Source organism: Colletotrichum karsti (assembly GCF_011947395.1).
Source record: "Colletotrichum karsti strain CkLH20 chromosome Unknown Scaffold19, whole genome shotgun sequence".
NCBI lineage: Eukaryota > Fungi > Ascomycota > Sordariomycetes > Glomerellales > Glomerellaceae > Colletotrichum > Colletotrichum karsti.
Genome location: NW_024065919.1, coordinates 799,054 through 824,188, shown reverse-complemented (window position 1 = coordinate 824,188; position 25,135 = coordinate 799,054). Strand labels below are relative to the sequence as shown.

The following is a 25,135-nucleotide window of genomic DNA, read 5'->3' as shown; positions in this document are numbered from 1 at the left end:
TAGAGCACGAACGGAAACGCATCATCAATATAGGTCGTGCTATGGTTGAGTCTGGAAAATGGACCCCCGTTCGAGTCTAGAGAAGCTAGCCATACATATAGCAGTGCCAGTCTGCAACAATATGGAGGATGAGTTGGCGTTTATGTTCAGCTTTACGTGATACTTCTCCTTGAGTTCCTAAAGTTGTCTACCTCCGCTCGCCGTGACGGTACGAGAGCCGCTTCCGTTGCGCCCCATCCAGCGGAGTCAACAGCTCCACCTCATCAAAGCCCTGATGGTCTAGCGGTATGATTCTCCCTTAGGGTTGTAGCAATACAATCATGTCTGGGAGAGGTCCCAGGTTCAATCCCTGGTTAGGGCCCACTTTGTTTTTGCCTCAGCTGTGTTCAGAAATATCCAATGCACAGACAACTTCTTTTTTATTGCGAATTTTGAAATTACTCAGCAGAAGAAGTCCTGGGCTACCTGTCTATGTGGGTGATAGATATGGCCCGTACTAAGAGATATCCTTCTGTACTATTACTCACATAGACTTACTTGATCTATTGGCCATTTTGCCACACTTAACGATAAGTCTTGCTGTCTCTGAGTTGGCTCCGTGCCCTCTCGGAATCTTTGCCGAATTGTCGCAGATCCTAGACCCACAATCGACACCGACCGGACGTGCGATTTAGTGGATCGACTGACCGAAAAACCGGGACGAAACTCGTGAGCCTCCGGAGGAATAGTTGACGCTTTGGCATTGAGAATCCTGTTGATGCGCTCGTTGCAACAATTGCCGATATTCAGCACGATGTAGGTCGACTACCCGAGACTCTGTTGAAGTGGTGCATGGCGTTTCAGGACGAGAAGTTTGGACGAGATGAAAATCGGCAGAATACGGGTTCCGGATGCCGTTCCCGCTCCTTATCCGTCATTTCCGTCGAGGAGCCTGAATCAGTGATCCTCGACGGCATTGTGCAGACCTACTCAGTTGTGTGGCTAAAGAGCTGCTGAATCTTTGGACAACGTGAAGCGCTTGGCATAACCTTGAACCGGAGATATCGATCTGATACGCCCATGGAAGATGACTGGTGTATCAGATCGCTCAGCCACAACTGAATGACAGCTGCTCAGGTGAATGATGTATAGTCGATCAAACATAAGGCTCATTCATCGAATTGAATGTGGCGATTCAAAGCACCAAATGAGTCTCTCATCAGTGAAGTAGTACAAGCAGGATTAAACTCGCTATTAATTTGCAAGTATGCTTGCCATCTCACGGAGACGGCTTGATCAAGTCCTCGATTCGACCACATCTAAGACACACGTTACTTCCCCTGGATGACACTTGGCAACTTTCGGCGGCAACCCAGCTCATCCGAACTTTCGAGGCCGGCAAGTGGAGTTTCGGGCTGGACTTTCTCTGTCTTCACATGCCCTCTCAACATCTGAACCTCAAGACAACATTGAAACATTACAACTGGGTAACGGTGAAACGAAACATGGTGAGGCAAACAACACTTCCCCGCTGACATGAGGCCTCCAGCGCTCAAGCACCATCCACCAGCAGTTTGGAAAGCAGACAATCAACGTCATAGTGGTTTCGCTCGTGTGGTCGGTGGATCTAGAGATCCACACAGGTCGATGGGGCAAATTGCACAAGCTCATCCCTAGAACAGCAGTTGAGTCAAGTATATCGGACGATAGAGAACGGCTCGGAAGGTGTTGTATGTGCAAAGACTGTAACACAACGTGATATGCTTTCAGGGGTATCAAGTCTAAAAACCTGCGAATTACACTGCACATGATAAGATTGTTGCTTGTCTTGCCCCTTAAATCCTTGAAAATGACCGAAACTCCGTGTCGCCCAACTCAAGGTCTCATCGAGGGGCCGTCAATGGTGTTTCGGGTGCCATTGATGGTGAACGTCGCACTCTTCGGTGTGTATGAATCTACCACAGTCGATTCATTCGATTGAATGGTCGTGATCCCGGTGCCCCCGGACTGGACAGATCTTCGCTCTTGTGAGATTGGCCGCAGCTCTTCAATATGAGACGACCGGTCCGTTTTACTAGACTTGGAGAGAGTCTGCCGTGTCAAGTCCATGAGCTTGGGGAAGAACTTGAAAGCGAGCTGTCTGGCAGCCGGCATGCAGGCGACGAAGATTCCCACGCACAGCTCGACGTAGGACCAGGTGATGCCCCATAGTGCATCGGCTGTAACTCGAATCAGCAACGGATCTTCATTCTTGAAACTCAGGCTCAGCTTCAGGAGATGACTTACCGGTGATGTTGAATGAGGTGGCAAAGACGAGCAAGCTTCTGATGCGAACGATGCTCACAATGGTGAGGCTTGGGGAGAGTTAGTTTACTGGATGTCTCAATGCTCTCATCTGTGTCGACCCGGGTATACCTACAACACACCGACACCAAACATAGCCATGACGCCGATCTTCTTCTTCCGCGGAAGATTAAGCTTGAAGACTTGCGTTGCTGGCAAGATAAGCATCCAGACATCCAAGGCGATGTTGAACGCAACGTGAGTGAGACCGATTTTGTTGAGGTCGGCGCACTTTCCCTCGTGCTCGCCGTCCCAGCCATTCCAGTAGTGCTGCAGGGGCTGACATTGCGCTAGACTGAGGATGATGTACGCAGCCCCGAGGAGAAAGTTGAACCCCTGTGTGCAGATAAGGACTGGTCTGAACGATTTGATGTTGAAAACCCGTAGATACAGGAACAGTATCGAGGCCTTGATCACCGCTAGATCAAGGATATAAAAGAGTTGGAGGACGAAAAGAAGCTGATGTTTGTCAGTCACGACTGTTCGGTTCAAGGGCGGATTCGTCACGGCCGCAAGGGAATGTCTTGACGCATGGGTGTTACCTTTAGAAACATTGTGATTTCATGTGGTTGCAGTGTCCATATGTCTCTTCCAAGTCCGTAACTCTCAATCACTATCGACAGTCAGCTCCCGGCGTTCTCAAGTATGTAACTGTGAAAAAGAGCTTACTGATTAACGCCAGTGGTAGGAATGGTATGAAACATATCTAGATCAAGTCAACACGAGAAGCAGGATAGGGAGCTCTGGGCGTCACGCACAAACGCCAACACGATGGCTGTATCCTCAGCGCCCCATGGCGAAAGACGAAGGCACCGTGCAGTCATCCGAATAGCCATAAAGACCACAGGCAAAATGAGCAGGAAAACGATCGTGTATCTAGCCGACATCGTGCGGTCGGTCAGAGGAAAGCCGCACGCAGCCCAAGTCAGGTTGGTAACCGCTACGGACATCACATCGAAGTCAGCTCTAATCCTCGAACAAGCCGTTATAGAGAATCTGCTTACTCAATGCTTCTGTGACCGTGCATTTCTGCTTTACGCAGTCTCCCACGAATCCGTTGAACGTTGGATTGGTGCATAAACATGTCGTGTTATCGATGGTACAAGGTGACTGGGGAAGAGCCTGGACGGCGCAGGTGACCTGGTGGCATCTCCAGTCAGCCAATCGTCAAACATAACGAGGAAACAGTTAGACAAACGGCGCATTGTGGTGCTGAAGCAAGAGCATCAGTGAAGGCAGACCCGGACGCCAGCCTCAGGAAACCTGCGAGCAGCAGTGAGACTACGGAAGCCTTCATCGTGCCTGTTGGAAGCCTTGCCGGTGGGATGGCACACGAAGCAAATGAAAATCAAGACAGATAGCAAAGTGGCAGATCATATCGCGATATTGCTGCAGCCGGGAACGTTGGCGATTATGAGCGGCGTGTTCTTGTGGACGAAACCAGCCAACGGGCCTGGCCACGTCTATGATGCAGCATGCCTTCGCCCCTCTTAACTGCCGCGAGGATCTAAGATAATCGCACCAGCGCCTGAACACAAGCCTCAAAGAGGCACAAGCACGCTGGGCCTAGAGTAGCGCGTCGCTACCACGACTAGTCCCGCAGCTGTCAAGTTTGGCGTGTGCCGTGGTTTGGGGACACCAGCAAGATCAGTCAGGACTCGAATCATCGTTTTGCCCTGGTATCTTGGAATCTCAAATTGTGGCTGAGACAAAAGTTGTTCCCGCAGAGGTTGAGGCGGCTCGAGGTCTCGCAGGTGAGGCGATGATTGGGTGCTATTGATCCGTGGCGCACCGGGGAACATGCTCCTGAATCACTAACCTCGTTGCAGCTGTTATGTGGCGCCTGGATTTGCTCAACGAGTAGGGGGAGATCTGCATGACATTGTGCTGCCGAGAAGCAAACTACCATCTCGCTTGCTGATCTGTTCATTGACGAAATTTTGTGTCTTTCCAGAGACGTGGGAATGGCTCAAGCCACCGGGCGTTCTCACCTTCATGCCATGTGACTTGGCGTAACGAGGAGACAAACGTCCCGTCTCTGGCAATGCGACCTTCTGTTTGGATCTGCAGTGCTGGCCTTTATCTTCTGGTCAGGACTCACTCAGAGTACTTTAACTCGGCCACATCATCCCGCTCCTTCCCGCAACTGTTGATATTATTCCTCGCCAAGGACTTTGCTGCATGCCTTGGCAAGTCGAAGGTGTGCCCATTTGTCGTGTCATAAAGACCGGACTGCGCTGTAGTATCCGTAGTCGAATGAAGTAAGCCGCATCCGGGATATCGGGATGAACGACGTTATCCGTAGAGTAGTCGTATCGTTGTCCCTGGCATTGGACACTGCCGCGTCGGTCTCGTATGCTGTCGATCTCTGCATTTCCTGCTTTCCATCTCACGGAAATGCGTTAGCAAGGTATCTTCTCCAGGTTTATAACAAGGGTATTGCATTACTTTCTTCCACGTCCCGGCTATCTTCTTTCGAATCTTTACCGACTGCCCGTTCTTGCCCGAACCTCCTTTTCCTCTTCCGCCTGCGGACCAACCCCGACTTACATCACCGACGGGGTTTCCCCGTGGGCAACTTACCCCTGCTGCGGGTCATCTCCGCGACCCCCACCATCCACGGGCGTTTCCCGCACCTCCATGTGTCATACGGGCATCCCCCGTCTGGCTCGAAAACTTGCGAAATGGCCGTCAGGCGTGATCGCCCTCCTTTTCGACCAAACTACGCTACGGGCTTTTCCCGCATGGTCTGCAAACTTGTGAGATGTTTTCCGTCAATACAAAATCTTGAAGTTGGTCACCCCTGTCAGGTTTCCATGCAGCATGTAAATCACAACCCTATTCGCTGTTTGAGGAAAGTGAGGCAGGTTTCTCACAGCAAAACACGATATATCGGACGGTATCACAATAGTGGCGTCTTCAAACATTGAATGAATTTGTTCTTTTGAATTCTTATCATTATTGTGGGCATATTGCATTCATTATATGCCCTTTTTGTTTCAATCATCAGATGCTACCGGCATCCATCCTGTTTACATGACAAGTACAGATTCTAAACCTCGTTTCTCTTCTCGGCGTGCACCGCGGCACCCTGCACTCCCTCGGCGGCCTCCTGCTTCTCGTTGTGCACAATGTCACGCGCCTCGGCATCCTCGTTGCCGTGAAGACCGATCCTGTACCAGGGAAGCTCGAACAGGTTGTTCATGGACTCGAGGCTGCGGCCGGCGGTCTCGGGAACGAAGAACCACACCCAGACGCCACCGATGAGGGTGATGGCGGCGAAGGACCAGAAGGTGCCCATGGGAGAGATGCCGCCGTGGTCGGTGGAGAGCAGCATGTTGGGGACGGCACGGCTGTTGCCGTACTGGTTGGCAAAGTGAAGCGTCATGGCCCAGGAGGTGGCGAGGGCGCGGACGCGGAGGGGGAACAGCTCGGCGGTCAGGAGGTACTGCATGGAGTTCCAGCCGAGAGCCCAGCCGAAGCCGGAGACGTAGATCATGGCGATGGCGCCGCGGCTGACGCCGATGAGGTGGTCGGGCAGCTGGAAGCTCTCGTCGACACCGAGGAGAGGGACGTGGGTGAGGAAGCCGGCGACGTAGAGCATGGCAATGGCCTGCAGGGTGATACCGGTAAGCAGAGCGCGCTTACGGCCGATAACATCGACGAGGAACAGAGCGCAGAGAATGGCGGCAGTGAGCTTGACGACACCGAAGACGGCGGTGATGAGAAGGGACTCGTTCTGGCCGGTGATACCGAGGATCTTGAACAGGTCAGGGGCGTAGAGAGTGATGCTGCCGGCTCCGGACCACTGGGAGAGGAACTGGACCATGGTGCTGAGGTAGAGACGGTACAGGTTGCTGGGGACGAGGAAGAGCTCCTTGACCTTGCCGTACCAGGTGGCGCCCTTGGAAGCCTCAAGCTCCTCGTGGTGAGCAGCCTGGATGGCGTAGATCTCGCGAGTGACGTACTCGTGGTCAACCGAGAGGTGACGGAGGTGAGCCATGGTCTCGGTGGCCTGCTCGATCTTGCCCTGCTTGACGAGGAAGCGGGGGGACTCGAACTGGAAGAAGGTCAAGATGAAGATGATGCCGGCGAACATGATGTGCAGCGAGGTGGGCACGAGCCAGCGGTTGTGGGTGTTGTCACCGAGGTGAATCTGGCAGCCGTAGTTGGTGAAGTAGGCCAGGACGATACCGAGATAGACGAAGCCGGTGAAGACGCAGGTGCACAGACCGCGGACGGAAGCCGGGGCGATCTCAGCGAGGTAGACGGGACCGACGACGGGAGTCTGACCGACACCGAGACCGGCGATGAAGCGGCCGGCGTAGACGGCGCCGAGGTGTCCGTTGTTGGCCATGAAGATGGCAATACCGATGATCCAAACGATGCAGAGCTGACGGGTAGCCCAGATACGACCGATCTTGTCGCAGATGACGAAAGCACTAATCCGTTCGTGTTAGTCGAGGCGTCGGAAGGAAGACCGAATGCGTTTAGATGCACTTACAAGAGAGCACCGGCGACGGAACCGAGCTGAACCATAGCAGAGACGTTGGCCTTGATGTTGGTCTGCTCGACCGCGCTGTATTGTTCGTAGTGGATGAAACGTTGGAAGTCCTTGGAGCCGAAGGCACCGGAGATGAGACCCTCATCGACACCACGGGCGGCGCCCATGAGGCCGAAGGAGACGACGGCGAACCATAGTCGCCAGTTGAAGACGCCCTTGGGCTCTCCAAGCTCGCCGAGCTTGAAGACGTTGATGGGTTTCTTGACACCGCCTCCAGCCATTTTGGAAGCTGTTTTTTTTTCTCTGTGCTCGCGCGAGAAGATTCGATGGCGGGCTGGTGATGAAGAGGACAAGAAGGGGGGGCGGGAGGTTGAGATGAACACGACGGTTGAAGAACAAGAAGCCCGTTGAAAGGGCGTGAGAGGGTTGGTATTAATACCCAGGAAGATCTGGGGTAGGGGGAGAGGGATCTGAGGAGGTACAGCTTACATGAATAACCCAGATCACAAATACAAACTACTTCCTATTACACACACGCGGTGCGCACACGACGACGACCGACTGGAAAATCACCCCGCCCTCCCTCCTGCGAGATGACAGCCAGCGGTCAATGCGACCCCGTGGGAAAAGGGTCGTAGACGTCGGGGGGAAGCTCCGCCGACCGACCAATCGCTCAACTTCCGATCCACCGTCGTGAAAAATTGCGAGAGCAGGAAGGAACGAATGCTGTCCTTGTCACGAAACTAGGCAGGGATAAGTCGAGATGGGGGATGGGGATGAACATGGAGATGCGTGGGGAGGAGGAGAGGACGACGGCGTTGGGGCGTGAAGTGGGCGGCAGCTTGCCCATATCCGGACGTGTTGCCGCGCGCCGGCGGGTTTGGGGTAGTTGGGGAAGAGGAGGGACTCGAGTCGGGGGTCCTGGCTAGCCGGCATTGTCTGTCTTGCTGGTTGGTGTCTGTCATGTCCATCTTGCTGGAATTCCGGTGAGGCTTCGTTCTATTTCTCGGAGCTTCCTGGTGTCTCGGAGGTATTATCCACAGTAATACTATACGCATGCAGGAGACAACACCCACCGCCGTTCGGGTTACTCGAATGGGTATACGGACTCTAGATTTGTTGATGGCGATGCGTCTGAAAGCTCAAAAGCTGCCTCCGAACGTTGGGATGACGGAAAACTGAACTGAATTAACGGAAAAAGCTCTGATACAGAGTCTAAATTTCAAAAGTGTGCACCTGGCGACGGAGAACTGGGATATCTACCTTTCGACTTCAGATGACGGTTCCTAAATCTGGGATAGTCCATGATACATAACCGCGGTCATCACCCCGCGCATCAAAACCGACAAGCTCGTAATGCAGCAATTAGAGTCACGACCGGCAGCATTTTGGATGAAAAGCCTCCCGCAAGTTCCCGTGATGCAACACACCAAGAGAGAATTCCACGGACGCATAGTCTGCAGTAGTCTCTCAACCGTACTGAGGCTCGTCGCCAGAAGCAGGATCATTGCTTACATTTCGGGCGTGCCGTTGTATTTGGCGTTGAGAAAATCCGCCTCAGCAGGTGTGGTACGAAGTACAGAGCGAAAGTCGCCTCAAGGCTTGTCTTGACCGGCAGGATGGTCTTCCGCGTGGCTGGATTGGACCAAGAGTTCGACAAAGGGCGATCCCGCGAGCGCCAAGTGACGTGATGTTCCCTATGAACGGAACTGCCAAGTACGCAGCCAAGTCCCAAAGGCCTTACGGGCGGGCATTCCAAAGAGTACCTAAGTGATGATGACCCCTGTTCCGGGTTCCAGAGATTTGCTCCGCATTCTCCGCGGTCTTGGAAGTTTGGAGACGACCATTCTTCCCCGCAACAGCTTGGATTCCCCAAAGATTTCTGGGACTGGGCAAAGAATTAATTGCTAGACTATGACTCGTCGAAAGCGCCGGTTCCAGTTTTGCTGACCAGAGATTGTGTGGGAAGAAAAGGAACAATGAGGGAAAACGGCCAGAAAACATGACCCTCGCAAGAGCCCCATCGTCCCATGATCCTTGACAGAATTTACGTGGAACTGCGTGTGTCCAGACAAGTTTTGCCAGCCTGATTACGCCAAAAACGACCAATCCCTGGCGTTCTCTTCCCCAAGTTCATGTTCGCGGGCGGACACCGCAGCTCGCCGGCGGCCGGGTGGGCCAAGCCGGCTTCGTTTTGGGACTAAGTCGACGGGGTTTGTCCGCGCGTGCAACTGCCGCTCGGCCATCTTCCGTGAGGACGAACTACGAGTTCCTCGCTCGACCGAGGAACCTGCGGTTTTTACGCCCGCGGAGCTCTCAAAAATCGAGTCATACTGGCATTGTCCCCTTGTCACTCTGCTCCTGTTCTGGTCACAATGTTACATGGAAAAATGCAGACGACAAGGCCAGGCCCATCGGCCCTCGACCGACAATTCGCCTCCCACAGTTCCCAGCGCCGTCGACTCCAGAAATCTCTCCCCTCAACCCGCCAAACGAGATGGATCTTGCTCGAACAAACGACCCCGTACTTTAAGCTTACATGCGGTCTCGGCCAACCAGGACCACGATGATTGCGCAGTTGAAGACGCCGGTGATTCGTGAACAGGATATCCGAGCACCCCATCGCCGTTTCCCACTCTCTCAACCCCGTCTGCCCCGAAGTAACTCCCCAGGTCCCCTATGTTTGACTAATCCGTCCCCATGGAGGAGCTTCCTTTGATGGAGAACGTATGGGGAAAACTGGAGGAGGAATATCTAAGCGCTCAACTCACGACGCGAGGAGAGGACTTCCACTCACACACACACACCTGTATTAGCACTCACACGCGCACGCCTCGAGACCGCCAGATACGAAAATTCCGTCAAACGGAGCCCACCAGTCACATGGCAGATGAAAACGTGGATGGCTGGATGTGCGCTCCATCTTCCCATACAGGGCAAACCCATCCACCCCAGGACCAGGCACGTAATTCGCATTTGGCAGTTTGCGGAGATTTATGAGCCATGCAATTTGGGACCTCATACGATGTCCAAGACTTTGGGAGTCATCGTTGGTCACCGATTTTACTTGAAAATTGCAAAAGATCGCTCATTGTATTTTGTCAGCAATTGAAGAAATTCACCGGCGTCGGAGCTTCCGCACAGCAGAGCTGCGAGGCCGGCTGATCGACAAATTTCGAGTCCTGTTTTGCGCGCCCTTCGCGGTCATCAGAATTTTCTGTCGTCGTCGTCCTGTCTACGTAGTCAAATGTCCCCTGAAACGATTAATTTTCAGGTTCGCTTACCATAAATCGCGCTTCATTGCCCCGAAACCGAGGTTTCCTTGCTGGCCCCGTCCTCCTGCTCGAGAGCAGCCGTGTCGTCTGTTTCTTCCGCAGTGTCATCGCCGTTCTCATCGCCATTCTCATCAGCAGCCTCGACCCCGTCGCTCTCGTAAATCCCCAGCCACTTGTCCTCGGTGCACAACTTCCAGTGAGTGTGCCCGAAATACTCAACCCATTCTTTAGCAAAGTCGTTGTCGAAGATCTTCATCAGCAGCATCTGGTGAGGATCCTCGTCGACGCCGCACTTCTCGCACGGCGCGAGCACCGTCGCGTGGCTGTCTTGATTCTCCGCGAACAGCGTGAGGATGTTGCCGCACGAGCCGAAGAAGCAGATGCACGGCTCCGTCGCGTCCTCGCAGACCTGGCGGCGGGAGACCACCACGTGCGCGCCTTTGCACCCCTTCTGCTCGTAGCCGAAGACGGCGGCCGTGCAGGATGCGGAGGCGATCCACTGGATGCACATTGTTAGTGTAGTATTTGTGTGGTTTGATTGAGCTGTCGTTTGATGATGTGAGTAATAGCGCGGCTGTGGGTGAGATGCGATGTGACCCGGTGTTGCGTTCTGGTTTGATGCGGCAGGGGATGCTGGCCGACTTGGGTCAACTAAATACGGGAAAGCAAAGTGAATCACTCTCCATGACAATGCTTTTGTTCATTCATGGTCGAAGACTTTGTTTCTTCACACTCATTTCTTGGCCAAGGCTGGTGGTGTCAATGAGTACAACACCACACAGTGAACATGGCATGTTGTTTGAAACAACAAAGTCTGCGCCCTTTGTCGTCAAGTCACAGTTCCGTCACAATCCTATTGTCTACCAAGAATATTCAACGTTGAATATTGATTTCTTTTGTATAATTGGAAACAACAATAGGTTTCATGGAAGTGGTTTTGCGGACGTTCATAGAAGCATGCCAAGTCGTTCTTGGCAGTTGATGTCCAAGCCCTCCAAGCCTCTTGGCACCATACAGACGGGTCCAGCCAGAGCCTCAACTCACCCAACCCGCAAAAACGCATATAACGGCCCAAACTATTTCCGATAACTCGAGGGAAACATGCCGGAAGGATCCCACGGGCATGTCCTTAAAACCTAATCGAGGTCGACCGGAATCTTGGGTCGAGAGACGAACCGGTGCCGCATAGCCGTGACAGGTGTCCAACCCGTGCGTGGCTCCCTTCGGAAAATATATCCTCAAGGGAGACCGATTCCCCGCGTCACAAGATCGACTTCCTGAAAAAGATATATCCCGTCATGGAAACAGGCCCATGACTCCGAATCAGGAACATTCGGCCCCCGGCCACTCAGTCTCGCCCGGTCTTGACTTACCCCGGATGAGTGCCGCACTGCCAGCAACACTAGAAGCATGACACACCGTCCCGTCATCCGTTGACCCGAACCCGTCATGAACCCCAGCTTCATTGCATCTCACGCCGCACACCACACACATACACACCCTTGAACATTCTCCTCCCCCGTTCCCCCAGCTCTCACGCTCCCCCAACTTTCCCCAACTCCCCCAAAAGACCCCTCGCCCTCTCCGTCCTCTCGTCGTCGTACCCCGCAAAATGGGCCAGGTTCTCCGCCGCCAACGCCGCATACCTCCTGCCTGTTTCGACCTCGCCCATGCGTACATAAGCCCGGGCGAACATGTCGTAAAAGTCGCCCAGCTGGGCCCGGAGCTTTTCCTTCTCTATGATACCTTCCATTTCTTCCCCGAGCTGCTTCATGAGTCCCGGGTTCTGGAAGACGGGCTGGTTCAGCATCGAGACGATCTGTTGTATGCGCTCGCGGTTGGCGTCTGAGGCCGCGACTGCGTCGGGTGAGCTGCAGAGGGAGCAGTTGCACTTGAAACCCCATTCCGCGAGCGTCTGTTGACGATCCTTGTAGTCCATGTTCAAAGGTGAGTCTGCCTCCGGTATCAGTCTGAGTTGGTGATATGAAAGAATTGAGAGCCTGACAGCTAATGCTTAGTTCCTCGCCAGGTAGAATGTCACGATATGCCACCACCTCCAAGGCCAGCGTCCTCGGAGAAAAGCGAGTTATTGAGCTGTTCCTGTCAGCCTATTCCTCCAACTGTTGACTTCATACCAGCAAGCTCTGAAACGTACTTCGGCCTGCAGGCATGGTTGATCCGCTGTGTTCTTGTTAGCAATCAATTGTCTTCCTCCGTCTTCGTTGGTCATGGCGTCTGTCTTACTGCGACTTCCGGGAACAATGCGTAGTGGCTGACATTGTTGAAGGTCACACCAAAGGTATTCGTACGAATGATATCCTCGAGCACATGGCCCCCGGTGCTCCTCGCGAGTTCAAAGACTTTAACTTGGTCTTTCACCGGCAGTCGTACAAACCCCTCCTCCAAAACCCACAAGGCCTCTCCCCTATCTATCGCCCTGAACGTCTCTTCCGACGCGATCTGCATTATCTTCGGATGCTCCCGCGCAATCACCTCGCCCGCGCGGATCTTCGAGAGCGCCACGGCGCCTAAACCTTTACCCGGGATCTCTTGGACCTCAAAGGGCGGGGTCTCCGGCACGACCGATAAGGGGCCTGAGTCGAGCGATCGAGGATCGAAGTCCTCGACTTGGCTGAAGTCTCCCGCGGCTACCTCTGGGCTGGTGAGGATGAGTATGCCGGAGTCGCCGCGGAAGTTGTCCTTGACGAAGGCGCAATATTTGAGGGTGGTTTTTGAGCTGGTACACACTGGCCGATGAGTCCATGGCGACCAGGCAACCGCTGTATTCGGATTAAATGGCAGAGGGCAAGTAATTTCGGTATCTGACGGCTCGAAATGTCCCAAAGGGTTCCAGCCACATCGATAGGCTTTGTCATTATCGAGGGCCGATGCTAATGCACCAGCCCAAGCACCGCCCATAACGAGAGCAGACGCAAGAAATCTCATCGTATCAACAATCCACTACAAAAGAGGGAGTCCAAAAACGCAAAATCACTGAAAATTACCGGGCCAAGCTTCTTTTTACCTCGCGGGTCGGAACAACACCCCACGGTCCTTTAGCCAAGCCGGCATATCTGGGTGTGGTTGCCGCCGCCACCCCACGACGAAATAAGCATGCATTTTAGCCGCGCTGCGGATAATGCGGATACAACCACATGGCACCCGATCGGCTCTCCGCGCCGAATCTCACTAGCCCGGGATGGGGAACCCGTTCTCACAGGGGACGGAGGCTCGCAGGCCGTGATGCCAAGTCCCGCCAAGATGCTTGGTTTTTGGGGAAATCTGCCATGTGGTGGGTGAAGGGATTCCCCAACTCGAGGAGGGGAGGGGCACGAAGCCATGGCATTGTGGCGAAGCTGTCTTGGAAAAGTCTTGGGATTTCATGAAGATTTGGGGAAGATAGAGGGCAGGTTGTGCGACGGTCTGGGCGGACCGGATCAGCAACTCAAGCCTGATGCCTCACTCTCCAGCACCATCTTCTCGCTTGTCATCACCGGCGGTGGCTTGGCTCAGTCCTTGGCAACAATCCTGTCGCGGGAAAGACCGTCAACATCCTCAAACGGCCGACAGCGTGTGCCAGCCTCAGGAATGGAAACGTACATATCATCACTCAGAGCGTTAACTCGGAAAGCTGTCAAGCACAAGTAAGAGTGGGGGTTTGGAACAGATGGACGCGGATGGGAAGTCGAAAAGGAGGCAGCGTGGCTTGGACCCGAGGCCATCCCGCGGTTGGCTCCTATGGCTTTGATTTGCGAGACGGCAGGACGAGTTGCCGGCTCATGAGAAACGGAGCACGGAGGTGAGCCGATGCCAAACGGGCCACGCGCAACGGCGACGTCCAGCTCAAGTGGCCAACACACGCCAACTAACCAAAAGAGCAATGCAACGATAATCAACTACCCATAAAAGTCGAAAAAAGACGCAAAAAAGATGTGATTGCAGTCAATCGCTGACGGGAATTGAGCCCGACGTGGCTGGGATGGGTTAGTAATGATGTTGACGATTGAAGCCAGGTGATGTTGGCAACTTACGGGTCGAACCCACAACCTTGAGATTAAGAGTCTCACGCTCTACCGATTGAGCTAGCCGGGCAGGCTATTGAAGGGGTTGTTGACATCGTGAGAGGCGGCGAGCTCAAGAATTGGGGAGTTGTGGGCGCGGGTGAGGGCTCGAGACATCGTGTATCCATTTCGGCCCCATCGTGAGAGGCGAGTGCCGCCCGGAGGACCCGAAAACGGGGCCGCGAGAAAACTTCGCGGCGGAGAGCGACAGGAGTAGCTTCCTGTGCTCAATTGGCAAACTGGGATCATGAGAATAGTAGTAATTGCGTCTTTTCAGTACAGGAGAACACCATTGAGGAAGATCGCTCGTCACGAATGAAGTAGGACGGTTGACCAGGTCAATGCTGTTCCCGGGGTGCTCTGCCGGGTAAGTTGATCTAATAATCGGGTAGGTCAGAGTCTCATTATAATGTTACATGTACACAATCAGGCTGGGGGTATTATCCAGGACATCAGGCTCGACTTCACCCGAGCCGCGCCTATTCATCCACTCTCTCCTTGACCAACGCCCAACACTTCCTCATCCCCGTGCCCATCGACTCGTCCTCCATCTCTTCAACCGTAGCCCATTTGTGCCGGGCATGCGACGAGACGAAATCATCCGATCCATCCGCTTCAAATAGGTGAACATGCATCGTCAGCTTGAGGTGCGAAAAGAGCCAGGGCACACTACCCAGCTCTCCAGCATGCCGCAGCTTCGGCTTTCCACCACCACTGACCAGACCCGACACATAAGCCTGCGCATCTTTCTTTCGTGATGCTGCAGTATTGCTTGAGCCGGCTGGCAGGGTATGGCTGGGTAGCTCCCATAGTCCCGCGAGAAGACCCTTTTCGGGGCGTCGATGGATCAAGAGACGTCCGTCAGGGCGCCGGATCGCGCACACGAGGGCTTCTTCCTCTCGGACTGCCTTCTTGACGACCTTGAGCGGGAACTTCCTGGCGTGGTTGGCAATGACTTCCAATGTCTTGGCATCTACCGCCTGCGTTTTCGGAGAATCTTCGACCTTCGCTGCGCTCTTCGACGTGAAGAATGCTGAAAGGGTAGCCTGTTTCGGTCCGGGAGCAGACTTCTTTCCTTTGGTCGCCTTGACCGGTTTCTTCGGGGCAGCGTCGGAGTCCTCGCCAGACGCGACGCCTTCGTCTGCCTCCTCCTCGAACGGTTCGCATATCGAGCAAAGATCTTCGATGTCCTCCACCTTGGGCGCCTTCTTCGACCTTGTAGCTAGAAGGAGCCCCTCGGCGTAAGCGCGACATGTCGCCGTGATGGGACATTCGCCGCAGTTCGGCTTTGGCGTGCAGACGGTGCTTCCCAGCTCCATCAACGCCTGCCCCCACCGGCCGGGCCGATCGCTCGTCGGAGGCTTGGTCTCGTCAATCCCATCAGCATCCCTCGCAACAGCTTTGACAAGCGCGTCCGCCGCAGCCCACAAGAGATCAATGACCATCTTGTCCGTCTTCACGTTTCCAAAAACACCCAATTGCCGACTCAACACCCTCAACACATTCCCATCAACCATCGGCGCCGCCCGCCCGAACACGATGGCCGAGATCGCGCCGGCGGTATACCTCCCCACGCCGGGAACCTTGGCCTCCAGCTCCGCCGTGTCCGCCGGCATCAAGCCCTCGAACTTCTCATCGGCAACGACAAGCTTCGCAGCCTCGTGGATCCGCGTCGCGCGGGAGTAGTACCCCAGCCCGCGCCACGCGCTCAGCACGTCCTCCGGGTCCGCGGCCGCGAGGTCCTGGATCGTGGGCCACCGCGCCATCCACTTGTTCCAGTAGTCGATGACGACGGCGACGCGGGTCTGCTGCAGCATGATCTCGCTGATCCAGACCTCGTAAGCGCGCCTCTCGAGCGCGGCGCGGAGCTCCGAAGGGTCCGGGATGGAGGCCGGGTCGATCCAGGCTTTGCGCCAGGGCATGCCGCGGGTGGTGCTGATGGAGTCGAACCATGCCAGGAGGGAATCCCGTCCGTCTCTACCGCTTGATACGTCCAGAAGAAGCGGTCGGTGGTACGAGACTGCGTGTGTTCTTGACGGCGGAGGGCAGGCGTCCTTCTCGGTCAGCTCCCCTGAAGGGCCGAGTAAAGATGCGTGAAGCTTTGCGGCTTCGGATTTGGTGGGCTTCTTGGCCTTTTCGACCTTGCGCCGTTTTGGCTGGGGCTCAACGATCTCATGGCCGTCGTCATCCGGCTCAGCGCCCGGGTTGAAGTCCTCCTCTGACGCGTCGGTTCGCGGTGGTGATGGCTGTGTCGTGACCTGACGCGTCTTGGGCTGCTTCGCCGCCGGCTTCTTGTGCTCTAGTTCGGGCTCGTCTTCGGCTTGGGCCAATATTCTCTTGGCAGCTGCAAGCGAGCTCTGTCGCCGGACGACGTAGCGCTGCATTTTCGTAAAATTTAGGACATGAAGGCGTTGACTTTAGAGCTTCATCGTGAGACGCGTCTTCTGGTGTCAAATTTAAAGTGGTATTTGCTTTTTTCGACGTCGCGGGCGCTGAGGCCAGCACGCGAATCAATTTAGCGTCGATTTTGAGTTGAGACCGCTGAATCCCGGATCGATTCAGGGACGGACCACTGTAAACTGCACAGTAACCAACTGGCTTACATGAAAAAGGTTTCGAGACATCGCTTCTGATACCTCCACCATCGATCTCAGGGAGGCTAGAACCTGTCAGATGTTGACCAGCAGAACATTTTCCATGTTCGTTATCAAAAATACATGCCCACGACCAGTTGATTCAGCTGCAGAAGCCAAAAAGGTCCTGCCAGGATTCGAACCTGGGCTTACGGAAGAATCTGATGGTAGTCAGAATCCGACGTCCTAACCAACTAGACTACAGGACCGTGGTCAATGACGTACATAATTGCGGTCTTATCGCATCGCGCAATTCTGCGCCTCAACGATCGCGATTCATTCGCCTTGTAAACGCGTAAGACATGCGCAACAAGCAGTACGCAAGACTTTGGGGGTACGAGTAGGATGTACTGTTGCTATTTGACACTCGATGAAATAAGGCTGGAAGGGGGTAGCGGCTCTCGAGTATCGTCAGACTTTTCGCTAAACCATTCGTCCTCCAGGAGTTGCTCGGCGGTAGGACGGTCACGGGTCACGGTGATCCAACTTCAAGATCCTAAGGATAAAATCCCGGTCCGCAGGCGGTACCTCACGGCGTGTGACTTGAAGAAAAGGTTTCGTCGGGGGGTCCATACTGTAAATAAAGCCGATAACGCCCGCTGCATTGTCGTCGGCAATCTCCTGGAATGAACTGGGAAAGGTCCAAAATAGCGGTACATCCGGGATAATACCACCAATTCATGGTATTCATCCTCGGGTTTGCAACCCTCATTGGCAGGATTGAAGATGTGAAACCCTCCCCCGTACAATAAGGTGAGAACCTCCACAAGGCGTCCATGTTAGTGTGCGTCTTTGGATTGAAGAGCCCATTCAATGTACGTACGGCGTTTCCAAAGGACCAAATGTCCGTCGAGGCTCCCCATGAGAGACCGAACTACACTTCAGGGCTACGGGTGACACTTGCGCCGATGAGATGACCCGGCTCTGTAGCGTACTTGGAGTCCTTGGAGACTACGCCCCCACAATCCCCGAGCTGGATGGCGGTGAATCGTTCAGGGTCACCTTGTTGACCAAGATTCACAAATATGTTGTCCAGTTCGATGTCTACCGGAGGATCAGCTGCGCGCTGTTTGGATTGAGGTGTTACTGGGTACCCAATTACGAACCAGTATGGACCATACCGTTCCGGTGTAAGATGTGGAGGGCTCCCAGCACGCTTTTAGCCACCTTCTCAATGTCAGATCGAGATAACCTCTGTCGATTTGACTCAGTGAGGAGGTCGCTGTCAAGGTATTTCAAGACAATGGACGGAGGGTCGGCTGGGTTCTTGATCTCATCCTCAAGTGGGCGGAGCAAGGAACTTGTTGCCTGGTACTTGCGCAGAATAGAGGCCTCGTTTTCGAGACGCCGGTGGCCCCGAATGCTCTTCACGATACATTTTGCTCCGCTCTCATTCCTTCGATGTTCATCAGGTACTGCACTTCCATTGTCGTGGGTGGAGAGATGCCCACCTTCCGAGACAAATAGCCCATTGATCTGCGGCCCGATGAAGTTCCTTAACAACAGAATACGTCGATATACGGCCACGGAGGCTGTGACCGAGATTAAGTAGCGAAACCATTGCTACCTCGCGAGCGTGGTCTGAGTTTTGGCCACTCTTCCACAGTTGATGTAAAAGGCCACACGAGGGAGAGGAAGAGAAGTCAGAAATTTCAGAGATGATCCGAAACCAATCACGTGTTAATACCTCAGGAAAAGAAGCCTTTCTCATTCTAAATCACGGCTTGGCGGATTAACAGCATGAAAAAAGTCACCTCAAGATGAAGAATAGGCAGAGGAAGCACTCCTGGCCTTGAGCCATTTGTTTCAACCCAAAAGATATTCCAGTGCATCCTCAATTTTTCAAGACTCTCTTTAGTTCGTTGTAAGAGCACGCGCATTTTAGATTGATTTCTTCAATTCTAATTTCCTTTCTAGTTGCGCTATATGCTCAAGCAAAGTTGGCGTTGTTACGCAGTCCAGCCGTCACCGGCGCATGTCATCCAGTTGACGCCGACAAGCTTCAGCCCATGCTTCTCCGCAAACTCCGCCGGCTTCCACGACCGTCTCTGCACGAACTCCTCCCCGCCAACGTCGTCCTTCTTCAGGTCGAGACCCTCAGGCTCCCGGTAAAGAAGGAAAAGGTATCGGTGCGGCTTGGAGCTGATGATGGGGGACGTCAGCAAGTTGCTTCAGATTCGCGTTCCCTGCATTGGCCACTTACTCATCCTTGGGTCCGGGTCCGAGGAACTCCGTCAACGCCGGCTTCGTCTCCCCGACCACCGCATCCCCGCTGAGGGGCTGCAGCCCGGGGAGGACCCAGTGGCGCCAGAAGGCGAACTGCGGGTTGTCGGGCGTCGGCGCGTCCGGGTCGGTCAGGAAGAGCGTGTACGAGGCGTTCGACGGCGCGCCCTCCTCGGCCTTGAAGGAGATGCCGGGCACGAGCTTACACTCGCCCGCGCGGAAGAAGTTGCCCGTCTCGACGGCCTTGCCCGCGAACGACACCTCGAGCTTGGTCGTGGGCTTGAAGCCCTCCGGGATTAGCCCCGCCGCCGAGCCGGGGACGAGCTTGGCCTCCTCGAGCGTGCTTGTGAGTTTCTGCGCGTGGTCGGCGAGCGACATTGTGTTGATCTGTTCAATTGATGTGTACGAAGAAGAAGCTGATGCAAGATTGACGAGAACTACTTCCTTTCAAGAATGAATTGGTCGATGGCTAGCGGGTGTTTTTGACCCGAAGACGTGATGCGCGATGACCTACGCGGGGTCGGGCGTGGGATGAGGGGGATTGACGCAAGTGGTGGAAAATTGCTGCTGCAGATGCGCGAACAGTCTTGGCAGATATAAAGGTGCTTGTTAACTGTGTCAACTTGTTTATCCGAGAAATACGGAAATGGCCATTGCCTTCTCATTCAAAGAGTATTCGATATGTTTTATTGGTCGCGGAAGAGGTCCATTGATGGTACTGGACTGCCATGAATAGTGGCGCTGGTGAGTTAGGTTGAGATCATAATGACGATGGACGCTAATAGCAATGGAAGACTGGAGAAACACACACTCGAGACAGCAACTGATCCCGAAAGACAAGCTTCCCGTCTTGTGCAATGTGTTTGGAATTGTTTCCAGGCAGACTACAAGGCACAATAGGGCACAAGATGCAAACGTCGCTTAACGTTGGAAATCACAAATGACAGCAGTAGACGCTCGTTGCTTCATCCTCAACCGTCGCTCTGCTTAATTGAAAACATGGGGGCTAATCAAGTATTTCGGCGGGCCGCTTTGGTAAGAAACTCCCAAACTCAACTCAAATTAGGCATCTGTCAGACAGAGTTGATTAAAGTCAAAAGAGGATGCATGCTCATCCTTTTCAATCGTGAGGAGAAGGCGACCTTCAGCGTATGCTGTACAGGCTGGTTCAGCATGTACCGACTGAATAGACTTCCGGCAAGCAATCTGTGATGGCGGCCACACTGCAAGGTCTTCCTCTGCTTATGCCAATGGAAATTGGGCGATTTCAATTGAGATCCATTTGATCAACAGTTTCCAAGTTCTTGCAGAGAAAAGCCATCTTGATGAGAGCCTGTCTTCAATGCGCGCACTTGCCCAATCTCAGTGGTTCACGCTACTAGAGTTGCAGTTGTGCTAGAAGATGTTAACCAATCAGGTCTCAAATCCCCGATGGCACAATTGGCTAGCGCGTCAGACTGTTAATCTGGAGGTTGGTGGTTCGAGCCCACCTCGGGGAGTTACAGGGGTTAGAATCCGCTCTCGAGTTGAGACTTCTTTTTGACTTTTTTCACATTTTATATTATTCCTTTTATTTTTAGTCGTTGTGATCATTTCTACATAAATTCCTCGTGTTCAGTTATTATTTTCTTTGGCGTGAAGGTATTTCCTATAATTATGCAAGTGGTTGGTGCCAGCGATTGTACTTAAATACCGCTAATATTTTAAATAATCACTGGAATTATAGAAGTCATTGAGTTTAGCTTGTGCAACGCTTTTTTATTATCAATCAATTAAGTCGACTATGGCAACGTGTAACCTCCATCAATCACCAGATTGGCACCTGTACCCGTTAGCATCTACTTGTAGGTGCAAGTGAAAGCAAGAAGACATACCCGTCATGTAACTGCTCGCGTCACTGGCCAGGTACACGTACGAGCCCTTGAGTTCAGCGGGCTCGCAAAGTCGTCCACCAGGAATCATCGAGAACCACTTCTTCCTCCACTCCTCCGGGTGCACCGAAAGCACTACGTCCGTCAGTATGATTCAAACTGCAACAGAACAAGGCAAAGACTCACTATCCGTGGCGATGAACCCGGGAGACACGCAGTTCACCCTCGCAAAGTCAACCCACTCCACAGACAACGACTTGGCGAGGTGCACCACCGCCGCCTTGCTGGCGTTGTAAGCCGCCTGCTTCTGCGGAACGTTAACCAGAATAGCCGACACCGATGCCGTGAAGACGATGCTGCCCCGCCCATCGCTTCCACCCTTCTGCTGCCTCTCAAACACCTTGGCCGCCGCCTGCGCAGTCCAGAATGCGCCGTGGAAATTCACGTCCAGCATCTCGCGGAACCTGTCCTCCGGGTACTCGATGGCGGGGATGTGGTCCGCAATGCCCGCGTTGGCGACCACGATGTCGAGCTTGCCGCCGCCGACCTCCTTCGTCGCCTGCTCGATCACGGCCTCGACCTCGGCGCGTACCTTTACGTTGCACTTGTAGGCCTTGACGAGCACGCCGTTGCCCGACTTGGAGAGGGCGGCGGCGGTCGCGTCGGCCTCCTCGGGGGCCGTGCTGGTGTAAGTGATGGCGACCTTGGCGCCGGCCTCGGCGAGGCCGCGGGCGGCTTCGAGGCCGATGCCGCGGGTTCCGCCCGTGACGATGGCGGTCTTGCCGGCGAGGTTGAAGTGGGAGAAGACCGGCGCTGCGGGGTTCGGGTGGCTTGGGAGGACCATGGTTGCGGCTTTGTGGCTGAGATTCTGGGTTTAGAGGTGAGGTTGTGGTGATGTGGTAGTGTGTGGTCTGACACCTCGGACCAGGGCAGAAGCCAGGTAAGTGCCGGGGAATTTGTACCGGGACACTCACGGGAGAGGCGGATCCGGGTGCCGTCATCGCGGCCAGGCGCGAATCAGGAGATCGGTCGACTGTCGCCCGGACCGGTGTGGGTCGCTTCGGTGCGGGGAACCTGGGGAAGCGGACGCCTGTGGCCCATGTCCGGAGATTGGCCCAGCCGTGACTTATTGACTTGAGGGCTCAAGATCTCAATGACAGTCTATGGAGCCTGTGTTATTCTGAATTTATCAGTGTTTGTACATCGTGGAGAGATGATGTGCCTTGAAGGGTTTGTGGCATCCATCATGATGTTGATGTCACTAGATAGTATTGACGGTGTGAGAAAGCAATGACAACTCAACTCCAGTGTCATTTTTTATATCCTCGTCTCAATTAGAAAGAAATCACCACGTTCTCGAAATGATCTTACAACAATCATTCTGTACATTGCATATTTCATTTAATTAACAATCATTGCCTCGCAGGAAGCTGAACAGGCCTGGAATAGGATGGACTCTTTGTAATGGGGAAAAGTTCATGTCATATCGATTAGATTTTGAGTTTTGTTCCATACGCTATTTTGGCACTCCCTGGATGACAACCTTCAGTGTATCCTCCTTCGCCTGTCTCACAACCTCAAATGCTTCCACCGCCTCTTCAAACTTGTAGCGGTGCGTGATCAGTTTTCTCGGGTTGACCTTTCCTGACGCCACCAAGTTTACCGCTTCAGGGTAGCATCCGGTGGTGTATCTGATGGATCCCTTGATGTTCAAGGCACGAATACAGGCGGTAGTGATGGGGAAAACCACATTCTGAAGCAAGTTAGTTCAAGAGCCCTCATAACGCACGGAGAAGGGTTTTCTTACCTCCTTGCCCATGCCAGCCTGGACATAAGTACCACCCTTCTTCGCCGCAAAAACTCCAGCCTGAATACACGGCTCAGCACCCGTGCATTCCAGAACAACATCAGCGCCCTCCCCAAGGCCGTAGTCCCTGACGATCTTCTCTCCAACTGCACGCGCAGCCTCGACGGGGTCCTCCGGCGCGTTCGGGAGCTTCTCGGAGACGTAGACATCATCAGCCGCGAAGTCCCTCGCGAACTGCGCCCGAGACTCGGAGATGTCGACGCCGATGACCTTGCTGGCGCCGTAGGCCTTGGCCACCGCCTGGCAGAGCACGCCGATGGGTCCGCATCCGAACACGAGCACGGTCTGCCCGCCCTTCAGCTCCGCGACCTTGCAGATCTGCACGGCGACCGCGACGGGCTCGACCAACGCACCGTCTTCGGAGGACATGTGTTCCGGGATGGGGTATGTGTAGTCGCCCGCGACGATGTAGTACTTCTGCAGCGTCCCGTCCCATGGCGGGGTGGCCGCGAAGATTGTGTCGTCGCAGAGATTGTAAGTGCCAGCTCTGCAGTGATTGCAGCTTTTTCACCCTGTCAGAATACATCTCATTGGAAGAGAAAAAGCTGGCGAGACTTACTGCCTGCACGGCACACCGGGCTCGATCGCCACGCGGTCGCCAACTTTGACGTTCTTCACCTTACTACCGACCTCGACGACGGTACCGGCACTCTCGTGGCCGAGGACGATCGGAGACTCCAGGATGAAGTCGCCGATGCGGCCGCGTTGCCAGTAGTGGACGTCGCTGCCGCAGATACCCGTCTGCTCAATGTGCACGCGGACGTCGTACTCATCGCGCAGCTTAGGCACCTCGCGGTTCTCGAACGAGACGTTCTTGATGGAGTGGAGCACGAAGGCAGGGTTCTAAGGGGGCCGATCAGCGCTGTGATCGAGGCAGCCGGGGAGCTTGGCTTACTATTTCCGACATCTTGAGTTCTGGTGTATGGGGTTGAGTTTAATTTCGATCACAACCCTGATGGTGACGAGACTTGGAATAGTATGGAAGTGTTGGTTGAACTCCCTCAAGCTTGCAATCATCTTATTTGTGCAGGCGGGAGATGGCCGTGACGTCGATGGCGGGGTACTGCGGCGCCGGCCGGGGTGGGGCCGCCGTGAGGGGCCGAGCTGCGGTCGGGCGACTGTTGCCCGACGCTCGTAGAGCGGGCGTCCCTCTACGCTGCAAGCAGTGAGCCTCTCCTGAAAGATGTCTCCGAGATGAGTCTGCTGTGCTGTATCAGTGGTCTATAATTGCTGTCCTCGCTAGGGTCGTTGTTCCCGTTCGATTGCAGCAGCAAACAGCAAATCGTAACCGCCATCATGGAGTCAACCTACCAGTCTCTCATCCACCGGATCCTCTCCAAGTGGGACGAAAAGAAGCATTCCTCTTCCGACATCTCGGACACACATCCCCGCCTCATTATCGCGCTAGCGGGTCCCCCTGGCTCCGGTAAAACAACCATCGCCCAGCGCGTCGTGTCGGCCATCAACACCTCTCCCGAGCCCCACCCCAAGTCCATCGTCCTGTCCGCGGACGGCTTTCACCTACCCCTGGCAACTCTGCGCGCCCTCCCAAACGCGGCGGAAGCCATCGCCCGGCGCGGCGCACCCTGGACGTTCGACGGGCCGGCGGTCGTCGACCTCGTCCGCCAGCTGCGGTCTTCGGCGGGGCAGCGGCCGGTTCTGGCCCCGACTTTCGATCACAAGATCAAGGACCCCGTGATTGGTGGTTTCACTGTCGACGCGGACGTTGAAGTCTGTATCATTGAAGGGAACTACTTGCTTGTCGACGAAGAGCCTTGGGATCAGATTGCTCCCTTGGTGGATGACAGGTGGCTTGTAAGAGTTGAGCCAAGCTTGGCTCGCATGAGGGTCGCGAAACGGCACATTGCGGCTGGTATTGAGACAACTATGGAAGATGCACTTCATAGGGCGGAGACGAATGATATGATCAACGGCGAGTTCGTGGCTAAGCGCAGTGAGGGAAGGTATGATGTACCGGTTGATAGCGTAGAAGAGCTGCCTAATTAGGAAATCACAAACTCAACGCTATGATTAACTCGAAACTCCCTATGTGTAGTTACTTGGCTTTGAATGTCTCTTGGTATTCCATTGGGCTGTGTTGTTGAGTAGCTTCTGTTGTGAGGGCGACAGTGTTCCGGTGCGGCCATCGAATCCGAGGCCTGCGAGCAAGGGACGGCGACGGAAGCCCGGAGACCAAAGTCTAAGGCACAATTACGGGAAATTAAGCTGGTGTGTTCCAGGATGGCTGCTGTTTTATGAGAGGCACAGGCGTCTCTCGTGACTTCTATTTGAACCCTGGTCGTGAAGTTGCGAGAGAAAGCCTTTCGACTACACCACAAAACCCTCGCCTCGAAGTCAAGCCTAACATCAGCAGATAAA

General features: G+C 54.3%; 8 protein-coding genes across 8 annotated transcripts; 1 reads left to right on the top strand and 7 right to left on the bottom strand.

Moving 5' to 3' along the window:
* Positions 1–1,854: 1,854 nt before the first annotated feature.
* On the bottom strand, positions 1,855–3,209 carry CkaCkLH20_06565 (CFEM domain-containing protein; the record flags this gene model as incomplete). Its single annotated transcript, XM_038889282.1, has 6 exons — positions 1,855–2,198; positions 2,266–2,333; positions 2,399–2,781; positions 2,865–2,935; positions 2,992–3,028; positions 3,081–3,209. The coding sequence occupies 6 exons, from the start codon at positions 3,207–3,209 to the stop codon at positions 1,855–1,857; spliced, it is 1,032 nt and encodes a 343-aa protein (XP_038745580.1).
* A 2,165-nt stretch (positions 3,210–5,374) lies between these two features.
* Positions 5,375–7,107, bottom strand: CkaCkLH20_06564 (MFS quinate transporter; the record flags this gene model as incomplete). The annotated part of the gene is made up of 2 exons (XM_038889281.1): positions 5,375–6,764; positions 6,827–7,107. 2 exons carry the CDS (start codon positions 7,105–7,107, stop codon positions 5,375–5,377), a joined length of 1,671 nt encoding a protein of 556 aa, XP_038745579.1.
* Positions 7,108–10,123: 3,016 nt separating this feature from the next.
* On the bottom strand, positions 10,124–13,047 carry CkaCkLH20_06563 (A/G-specific adenine glycosylase; the record flags this gene model as incomplete). Its single annotated transcript, XM_038889280.1, has 5 exons — positions 10,124–10,600; positions 11,765–12,054; positions 12,107–12,195; positions 12,257–12,282; positions 12,346–13,047. The coding sequence occupies 5 exons, from the start codon at positions 13,045–13,047 to the stop codon at positions 10,124–10,126; spliced, it is 1,584 nt and encodes a 527-aa protein (XP_038745578.1).
* A 1,594-nt stretch (positions 13,048–14,641) lies between these two features.
* Positions 14,642–16,546, bottom strand: CkaCkLH20_06562 (g-specific adenine glycosylase; the record flags this gene model as incomplete). The annotated part of the gene is made up of 1 exon (XM_038889279.1): positions 14,642–16,546. The coding sequence occupies one exon, from the start codon at positions 16,544–16,546 to the stop codon at positions 14,642–14,644; it is 1,905 nt and encodes a 634-aa protein (XP_038745577.1).
* A 2,198-nt stretch (positions 16,547–18,744) lies between these two features.
* On the bottom strand, positions 18,745–19,396 carry CkaCkLH20_06561 (phosphatidylethanolamine-binding protein; the record flags this gene model as incomplete). Its single annotated transcript, XM_038889278.1, has 2 exons — positions 18,745–18,937; positions 18,999–19,396. 2 exons carry the CDS (start codon positions 19,394–19,396, stop codon positions 18,745–18,747), a joined length of 591 nt encoding a protein of 196 aa, XP_038745576.1.
* A 1,403-nt stretch (positions 19,397–20,799) lies between these two features.
* On the bottom strand, positions 20,800–21,733 carry CkaCkLH20_06560 (short chain dehydrogenase reductase family; the record flags this gene model as incomplete). The annotated part of the gene is made up of 3 exons (XM_038889277.1): positions 20,800–20,840; positions 20,893–21,024; positions 21,076–21,733. The coding sequence occupies 3 exons, from the start codon at positions 21,731–21,733 to the stop codon at positions 20,800–20,802; spliced, it is 831 nt and encodes a 276-aa protein (XP_038745575.1).
* A 672-nt stretch (positions 21,734–22,405) lies between these two features.
* Positions 22,406–23,773, bottom strand: CkaCkLH20_06559 (alcohol dehydrogenase GroES-like domain-containing protein; the record flags this gene model as incomplete). The annotated part of the gene is made up of 5 exons (XM_038889276.1): positions 22,406–22,642; positions 22,697–23,258; positions 23,316–23,599; positions 23,652–23,671; positions 23,725–23,773. The coding sequence occupies 5 exons, from the start codon at positions 23,771–23,773 to the stop codon at positions 22,406–22,408; spliced, it is 1,152 nt and encodes a 383-aa protein (XP_038745574.1).
* Positions 23,774–24,052: 279 nt separating this feature from the next.
* CkaCkLH20_06558 (phosphoribulokinase/uridine kinase) lies at positions 24,053–24,763 on the top strand (the record flags this gene model as incomplete). The annotated part of the gene is made up of 1 exon (XM_038889275.1): positions 24,053–24,763. One exon carries the CDS (start codon positions 24,053–24,055, stop codon positions 24,761–24,763), a length of 711 nt encoding a protein of 236 aa, XP_038745573.1.
* Between the last annotated feature and the right edge of the window lie 372 nt (positions 24,764–25,135).